The 9,589-nt window shown below is 38.1% G+C and overlaps 1 protein-coding gene across 1 annotated transcript in view; it reads left to right on the top strand.

Moving 5' to 3' along the window:
* The first annotated feature begins 207 nt into the window (after positions 1-207).
* Positions 208-9,589, top strand: part of SCMH1 (Scm polycomb group protein homolog 1) — a 131,112-nt gene continuing 121,730 nt past the window's right edge. Inside the window, exons 1-2 of the mRNA XM_021683765.2 lie at positions 208-270; positions 9,461-9,529. Coding sequence (XP_021539440.1) covers positions 258-270; positions 9,461-9,529 — 82 coding nt within the window. The 5' untranslated portion in view covers positions 208-257. The remainder of the gene's footprint in view (positions 271-9,460; positions 9,530-9,589) is intronic.

The following is a 9,589-nucleotide window of genomic DNA, read 5'->3' as shown; positions in this document are numbered from 1 at the left end:
ACCCTGAGATATTCTAATAAGCAAAAAAGAATTATCTAAATGTCCTACTTCTTAAATAATATAGCCAGTTTGTTAATACTTAAGTCTCAGTACTTTAAGGGGTAATAAGTGTCCTCCTTCCTCCCACCCCCATTTTACAGATGGAGAAATTAACATACAGAGAAACTGACTTGTCAGAGGTCAGAGTAAGGTATTGGTGGATCCAGGGATAAATCCCAAACATCTTAATTCCTTGACCAGTTTTAAGTCCATTGACTATGCAGCCTAGTGGTAAGTATCTTTTTACCCTATTTTGGAGGTAAGAAGGATTAAGAGATTTAGCAAGGACTGACTCTAAGGAATTCCTCATTACTAATTATATCATTCATTATCCGTTTCTTTTAGCCATGATGTCTTTTTTGTCATTTTTGTCATCAATTTTTCAGGTCGTGGAAGGAATTGGAAGTTTTACTTTTTAAGTTCCTAAAGATATTTCTGTAACAGTTCAGCCACACTTGAGATTATTGTTAAGAAAGAAATATTATTATTATTTTAATGAATTTAATGAATTATTTAAGGAATTTGTTCTCTACGTTAGGCACCATGTTAGACACTTTGTCTAGCATTTAAATATTATTTAAATGTCGCTAAAACTTATAGCCATTTCAGGAAGGTATGTAGTCTTGCCATTTTTATAGCGATAGTTTTAACAGTGTTAGTTGAACTTAATAAAACATCTCATAAGTTTCAGAGTTCAGATGCTAAAGAAAATTTTAGCTTTGTAGAAACTAAGAACCTTGTCAAGAATCTTTAAACGTAAAATCTCTATTTTAAGCATAGGTTTCTGGTTTATTATGTCTTATCCCTTTTTTTATCCTTTGGGATTTTCTGAAGTGGGATGATTTGTCTTATCTGAGATTAAGTAAGCTTGCTCTTCCACTTGACACTAAAATCATGAGAGTTTCTCTAAAGCCTTTTCTTCTATCTCTACATCTAAATAGTTAGGATTCCTTTAATTACTAGGGAGGTTGAACAGCTAAGCCATGTGCAAAGCGAGAGTGTAATGAGCCTTCAGAGCCAAGGCCCCATAGGCCGTTAGTGTATTCTCTCCTTTGTCCCTCACCTCTACTTCTCTGCCCATTGGCTTCTTTTTGCTCATTGTAGATCTATTTCCTCTATTATAGTAAAAAATACATTTTACTTCTCTGAGCATACCCCCTAACATGCCTCCTGCACACTGAACTACAGTTGCCCAGCATGGCACTGTCCAGCAGAAACAGAATGCAAGTCGCATATGTGATTTTAAAGTTCTAGTAGCCACATTAAAAAAGGTAAAGAAGAAACAGAGGAATTAATTTTAATAATTATTTTCTTTAACTTTCTTTAACTTAGTGTATCTAAAATACTATTTTGACACATAACCAATATAAAAATACATAATGAGCTGTTCTACATTCCTTTTTTCCGTACTCAGTCCTCAGAATCTGGTGTATGTTTTACAGTTTTGGCACATCTCAATTTGGACACCAAGTTTTGTCAGAAATACTTGATCTGCATTTAGATTTCAACAATTTTCAATTGAAAAAGTAGATTCTCATACCCAGTTTTATTCCAAACAAGATAGGGGGATGGGGTAGCTGGGTGATGGGCATTAAGGAGGGCACGTGATGTAATGAACACTGGGTGTTAACTGATGAATCACTAAACTCTACCTATGAAACTAATAAAAGGTTTTCCCCATAACCATACGGAATGTCAGTTATGAATTTAAATTAACAAAAAATTAAAACAAAATTAAATATTTACTTCCTTAGTCATACTAGGCACATTGCAGGTGCTGCATATGGTTAGTGGCTATACCATACTGGGCAGAGCAAGTCTAACAGAATGCTTCATAGCACCATTTCTTTCTTTACATTATTCCCTCTCTGTGATACACTTTTCTTATTACTCCATCCCCAAGACACAGTTCCTTTTCCATGGTCTTAATTTCTCCTCCTACCCTCTCCCCAAATAGAACTGACTCCTCCCCTCTCCCCTACCTTCTGAGCCCATGTATACTTTTGATGTAGGACCTATAATACTTTACCACACTTACTTAGGTATCTTTCTCCCTCTTCTATACTGAAGGGAGAGTACCTTGTTATTTTTTGAATCCCCCATTACCTGGCACAGGGCTGGAACCTATGTATAGTTAAAAAAATTTTGTTTAAAGAGTGAATGAATATAATTTCAATCTGGAAATAGGAAAGGCTTTAAAGGGTTATTTTGAAAATAGCAAATTGGAGGGGCACCTGGTGGCTCAGTCAGTTAAGCATCTGCCTTTGGCTCAAGTCATGATCCCAGGGTCCTGGGATCGAGCCCTGCATTGTCAGGCTCCCTAGGGAGCCTGCTTCTCCCTCTCCCCTGCTTGTGCTCTCTCTTTCTAATAAATAAGTAAAATATTTAAAAAAAGAAAATAGAAAATTAGAAATAGAATTTAAATGTCAAACTGAACAAGATTTAATAGGAAGCAGTCCACTGTCTTTTAAGCCTATGACATTGCATTCATTCATTCATTTCATGGACTTAAACACATGAGATATAAAGGAGAATAAGACATAATTTAAACTGCTAAATAGTTCATAGCTGGGATGTGTGCATGTGCTCAAACACACAAGATACAGATGCATTGCTGTCTCATAATATTGTTTGTTGCTTAGGGAAATAGAACTCCAAGGTTGAAGAGGATCTTAGAAGTTTATGTAATTGATCCCTTTCCAACGCATAAATTCCTTCTCCTCTTGGAAAAGCTTCAGCATCTTTGGCAATAAGTGGTCATCCAGCCTTTCTGGTTGTACTCTATAGGGAATGACTAACCCGTCCTCTGCAGGATAGCTCTCCCTGCCATGAAGTCTCATTCTGACATCTCCTTCCCTGCAGTGAGCACTATTTCAAGTGCCTCCGGTCAAAAGATCACATTTTGTGGAACCTTTGGTTTAGAATGTCAACGTCATGAGAAGCAGGAGTTTTTATCTGTTCAGTGATCTATCTTCAGTGCTGGACAAATAGCAGATAATAAATGTCTGTTGAATTAATAAGTCTGTAGAAACAGGATTCAAGCATTAATTCAATTCAGTTTTTTATTTGTGAACTATTATTGCATATCTTTCATTACTGTTGCCTGACCAAGCCTTCCCCTCCATGGCACTGTTAAACTTTCTGAGCCCCAGATTCTTATTCTTCACCTGCAAATAGATATTGGTAATACCTGAGATGATCTATATGAAAATGCCTGGTGCTGGGCCTGGTATATGGTAATGATAGGTGTTAGTTGAGTCTGAAATGGAATCAGTACGGCAACCTCTGAGCCTCCTGACATCCCAGAAATATGAGTCCATTTTTTATTAATTGAATTTTTAAAATTGTGATAAAAGGGGCACCTAGGTGGCACAGTAGGTTAAGTGTCTGCCTTTGGCTCAGGTCATGACCCCGGGGTCCCGGGATCGAGCCCCGCTTCAGTTCGGGGCTCCCTGTTCGGCAGGGGGTCTGCTTCTCCCTCTCCCTCTGCCCCTCCCACTCGTGCTCTCTCTCTTGCTCTCTTTCTGTCTCTCTCAAATAAATAAATAAAATCTTTTAAAAAATTGTGATAAAAGGCATAAACTTGAAATTTACCATTTTAACCATTTTTAAGTATACAGTTTAGTAGCATTGAGTACATTCACATAGTTGTGCAACCATTTCCACCATCCATCTGCAGAACTTTTTTCATCTTGCAAAACTGAAACTGAAACTCTGTACTCATTAAATGATAGTAAGCACATTTTTAATATTAGCCTAAGTACTGAAATAGTAAATCTGTATGGAAAAAAATTCCAAAATCAATATATAAATGACTTCTCTATCTGCAGTTTTAGATGAACTGTTTTTAATTATTCCTTACTTAACATGAATAATTGATATCTAATTATAGTGGATTCTGTATCTAAGCATCCATTTACATGTCAAAATTGTTTTGATGAAAGCTTGCATTTAAACATTGACTTCTTAATATGTGTGATTTTCTCACATTGCATAACTGTTTCTGAGTTTGGTAAAAAGATAAACTTTTTTTTCCCTGTTTTTTTTTTTCTTTTTCTTTTTTTGAGTGCTTGCTGTGTGCCAAGCCCCACGAATACTGACTAGATTAGTAGCATTTAGCTCTGACACTGTGGAGCAGGTATAGAAGTGGGAGGTAGAGATCGTGCTCTGCTTAGGGATGTAGCCAGAAAGCTATTATGAAGTAACATTTATCCTGGACCATGGTGAATAAGTAGTAGAGAAGTGGGGGGAAAGTCTAGACATGGAAAACAGTATGACATGTTTATTAGGGATACAGTTTAGGTTTTGATCTTTGAAGACTTTTAAAGGAATAATGACAAGTTTAATCTGTATTTTCGAAAATGAGTGCTCGAGTATGGATTGGAGAGGGATGGGGTCCCACACAGGACTGAAGTAATTGTTTCTGTCAGGCAGGTGAGAGAGAATGAAATCTTAAACTCAGAATGGGAGCAGAGGAGACGGTCCTTTCAGAGGGAGAACTGACAGATTTTGATAACTGGTTGGCTCTGGAGGACAAGAGAGGACAATTAAGGAGGACTCCAGGTTTCTGATTTGTCACTTTTAACTGGGAGAGGAATGACGGGAGAAGAAATATACTGCCTGAGGAGAGAGAATAAAATAAAACTGGTTATTTAAAAATAGTAGCTACACATCATAATGTATTTTGAAACATGGCCATTAATCTTAGAATGCTTGAAAAATAACTAGCTCCTTTTTTTTGTATGTGTGGAATTCTATCAGAGGCTGTATGCTGTTCATTTAAGAATTGATACGGGAATGACTGATTCCCTAATCTACTGAGTAATTTATGGTGATGCTTAAGAATTAGGCAGTTTGTAATGAATGCAGTTGTTGTCTCCTTTTCTTCTTTGGGGACTGCTTTCCAGGTTCCACTTGTTTGTGCCAGGAGTTTCAAATATTTCTTCTCAGAAGTTCATTTTTCATTGTCTTGTGGGGCCTTATTTGATGCCTTTCTGCCCAGTTAAGTTTGTTAATTATTTTGTTCATTTTGCTTCATCGTTGAGTCTGGCTTTTGTTTTTTTCTCTTTACTGGAATATTTTTTTCCTAAATTGTATTGGTTGCTTTTGAATTGTTTTATTAGTTTTATTCGTGATCTTATAGCCTGCTTTCTATTTATTGTGGATTCCTGTATCTGTTTTGTGTATACTGGTAGCTCATCTTTACATAAGCAATAGTAGAGTGAAAACTTGTACAGAAGTGGAATATATATTGTATATTTAATTTTTAAGAATACGTTCTAATTATAAAAATAATTTTTTTAAAAGATTTTATTTATTTATTTATTTATTTATTTATTTATTTGACAGAGACACAGTGAGAGAGGGAACACAAGCAGACGGAGTGGGAGAGGGAGAAGCAGGCTTCCCTCGGAGCAGGGAGCCCGATGTGGGGCTCGATCCCAGGACCCTGGGATCATGACCTGAGCCAGAGGCAGATGCTTAACGACTGAGCCACCCAGGCGCCCCTAATTATAAAAATAATTTTTAAAAAATTGTGAAAACTTTTAAATATAAATTCAGTTATACCCTAATATCTTTTGTCTCTGTCAGCAGTTTTTTAGCTTGATCAAGTTTGTAATCTTTATTGATGATTTAGAGAACAAACATGGCAGGTACTAGAAAGACAGGGGACATCCAACCAGGAGAGAAGGCAAACCCTTAGGATGGGACACTGGCCAGTGTGACTGGACTGTAGTGGAAAAGGGAAAAGTCATATGGGGCGAGATCAGCCAAATCCTGCGTAGCTGGGCAAAGCACCCTTAACTCAGTGGGAAGCTATTGGGAAGCCATCGTGAGGCAGATGAATGACATTATCTGTTTTATGTTTTAAAATGCTCACTCTGGGGGTGCCTGGGTAGCTCGGTTAAGCATCTGACTCATGATTTTGGCTTGTCATGATCTCAGGGTCCTGAGATTGAGCCTTCCCTCCCCCTGCCAGTCAGACTCCATGCTCAGCAGGGAGCTGCTTGAGATTCTGTCCCACTCCTTCTTCCCCTCTCCTCACTCTCTCTCTCTCTTGCTCTCTCTCTAAATAAATAAATCTTTAAAAATAAATAAATAAAATGCTCACTCTGAGCCCTGTATGGTGAGTAGGTTGGAGTAGGCCAAGAATGGAAGCAGGGATTCCAGTTAGCGGGCTGTCATAATGGTCCAGGTAAGAAGGACAGTGGCTAGAACCAGGGTGTGAGCCATGGGATGAAAGTGGTGGATGGGTTGGGGACATGGTCCAACAGAGCTTACTGAGTGATTGTGAGTGTGAAGGAAATAGAGGCATCAAGGATAACTTCAGGGATTTTTGGCTTGAGCAACTCGGTGATGGAGATGCTATTTACTGGTTTGGAGAAGACCAAAAGAGGAACAGAATGTCTTCCCCAAACCAGTAAATGGCATCTTCCATCACATATGATTTCACTTATATGTGGAATTTAAGAAACAAAACAAATAAGCAAAGGGGAAAAAAAGAGAGAGAGAGAGAGACAAACCAAGAAACAAACTCTTTTAACTATAGAGAACAGGGTGATGGTTACCAGAGGGGAGGCGGGTGGGGGATGGGTGAAATAAATGATGGGGATTAGGGAGGGCACTTGTGATGAGCACTGGGTGTTGTATGGAAGTGTTGAATCACTATACTGCACACCTGAAATTAATATTACACTGTATGTTAACTAACTAGAATTTAAATAAAAACCTAAAAAAAAAAAGGAGCAGATTGGCAAGAGGTGGCATTCTGTTTTAGCCATGTTAAATTTGAAATGTCTGATTTGATAATCTTGTAGAGATGACCTATAGGTAGTCGTATATGTAAGCATGAAATTCCAAGAGGAGGCCAGTACTAGAAATATGAATTCGGGAGTGATCTCAGTGGAGTAGTAAATAGAAAAACCCTGTTTGAATGAGAAGGTAATGTGAAGAAGTGAGGAGGCAATGACTGTAGACAACTCTTAAATTTCCATTAGAAATAGAAGGATAGGGTGCCTGGGTGGCTCAGTTGGTTAGGCGACTGCCTTCAGCTCAGGTCATGATCCTGGAGTCCCGGGATCGAGTCCCGCATCGGGCTCCCTGCTCGGCGGGGAGTCTGCTTCTCCCTCTGACCCTCCTCCCTCTCGTGCTCTCTGTCTCATTCTCTCTGTCTCAAATAAATAAATAAAATCTTAAAAAAAAAAAAAAAAGAAATAGAAGGATATAGCAGGAGGGATATATGTGGGATTAAGAGAGGGGAGGTGTTTGTGTGTTTATCTGGGTTTTTTTGTTTTATTTTTTTGTTACGTTCAACGAGCCAACATATAGTACATTATTAGTTTTTGATGTAGTGTTCAGCGATTCATTAGTTGCGTATAACACCCAGTGCTCATCACATCACGTGCCCTCCTTAATGCCCATCACCTGGTTACCCCATCCCCCCCACCCCCCTCCCTTCTGTAACCCTCAGTTTGTTTCCCGAGTTGAGTCTCTCATGGTTGTCTCCTTCTCTGAATCCTTCCCATTCACCCTTCCCTCCCTTCCCCCTATGGTCCTCTGCACTATCCCTTATATTCCACATATGAGTGAAACCATATGACACTTGTCTTTCTCTGCTTAACTCATTTCACTTAGCATAATACCCTCCAGGTTGTCTGTTTTGATAGGAGATGATGGAGCAGTAAGGATGCGGATGCAAATGGTCTATTAGAAAAGGAATACTTGCAAAGTCCTTAAGAGGATGAGAGGAAATGGGATCTGGAGCAAAACTGGAGGGTTACCTTTTGATAAAAACAGACACTTCATCCACAGCAGTGGGAGAGGGAGAGCAGTCAGACAGAGTGGATTGAGTCATTCACCAAACACTAACTGAGCACCTGCTACTATACTGTGCCCGGGGGATATACCACTAAACATGGTCAGGTCTGTACCTTCCTGAAATGAGGGGCATATAGAAGGTTCCTAACCCTTATTTCTGTTTTCTCAGTGAACACTGAATTAACATCATCCCCAAGAGTGAAGGTGAGGGAGGGAATATTTGGAGTATGAGGATAGAGAAAAGTATATGAATTTTTTTTTTTTTGAAGGTGGAAAAGCAAACGCAGTAGGGAAATGTGGTATGATTTCTTGATGGTGTTAAGTGGCATTTGAGAATTATGGCCATGAGTTTAAAGTGAGACCAGTAAGTTTGCACTGTTTTTCTTTAGCACTTGTGAGCATTTGGGGTAGGCATGATGTATAGGTGGATACGTGGATTTAATCAGAGTTAAGACTGAGGCTTTGCTAGGCAAATTTGACAAAAAAGAAGTGGAAGGGAGTTAAGAGTGTTTGCCCAGGAGCGTTTTTAATGAGAGATGATGGAATCTGTGTTGGGTAAGAAGGGAAGTAAAAACATGGGGGGTAATTAATTGATGGTGAGAAAGTGGTAGGGTCAGTAGATTAATCTAAATTTTCAAACAGGGAAAATGTATTTCCATTATATATGTAACTTATCCTCTTTATAGAAAATCTGAAAATATATGAGATTAGAAAATGGGGGAATAGGACCACCACCTAACGATAACCAGATGTTCATATTTGCTATGTTTGCTTCTTTTTTTTTTTCCCCTACTGATAACTTTGTAGGGTTGTATTAGTTTGCTAGGGCTGCAAAGATTATAGACCTGGTGATTTAAACAGAAATTTATTTTCTCATGATTTTGGAGACTGGAAGTCAGAGATCAAGGTATAGGCAGGATTGTTTTTTTCTGAGGCCTGTGTCCTTGGCTTGTAGATGTCCATCTTCTCCCTGTCTTCACATGGTCTATTCTTTGTCCCTGTGTGTGTCCAAATGTCCTCTTCTTATAAGGACACCAGTCTTATCAGATTAGGGCTCACCCTAAGGATCTCATTTTAATGTAATTACTTCTTTATAGGGCCTATCTCCAAATACAATCACATTAGAATGTCGGGGAGGGGGGGTGGACACAATTCAGTCCATAACAGGGGTGTTCTTTGTTTTCATAATTGTGATTATTCCTTGAATATAATTTTTGATCTGATATTTTACCAGATAACATTATACCTTAAACATTTTCCTGTTTTGTTGTGTAGCCTTTGTAAAAATTTAACAGCTGCAAAATACTTTGTCATGTGATCGATGTACTGTGATATCTTAATCAGTGTTCTGAATATTTAGGTGCCCCCCTTTTTTATTATTAAAAAAAACTAATGCTTTTTAAATAAAACCTTTTTTCTGTATTTTGGAGCATTTCCTTAGAATACAATCTAAGAATGAAATGATTCTGAGATGAATGAATGAAGAAATGAATGAAATGAAATGAAACTACTTTATCAAAAACTATGAATACATACGGTTAACTTAGAGAAGTATTGAATCTTGCATTTCCTTTTCACATGACTGTCTTCTCTCTTCCTGCAGTAATAGACTGGAATGATGTTAGAAAACACAAATATGGTCACCTTTCAGAGTCTGCATCCCAATATCAAGGTAAGGAAACAAAAACCTCTATGTAGCATGGAAAAATTTAATTTGACATCTCTTACCATG

This window comes from Neomonachus schauinslandi, chromosome 4, assembly GCF_002201575.2.
Source record: "Neomonachus schauinslandi chromosome 4, ASM220157v2, whole genome shotgun sequence".
In the NCBI taxonomy this organism is placed as follows: domain Eukaryota; kingdom Metazoa; phylum Chordata; class Mammalia; order Carnivora; family Phocidae; genus Neomonachus; species Neomonachus schauinslandi.
This window is presented reverse-complemented; position numbering and strand designations above follow the sequence as displayed.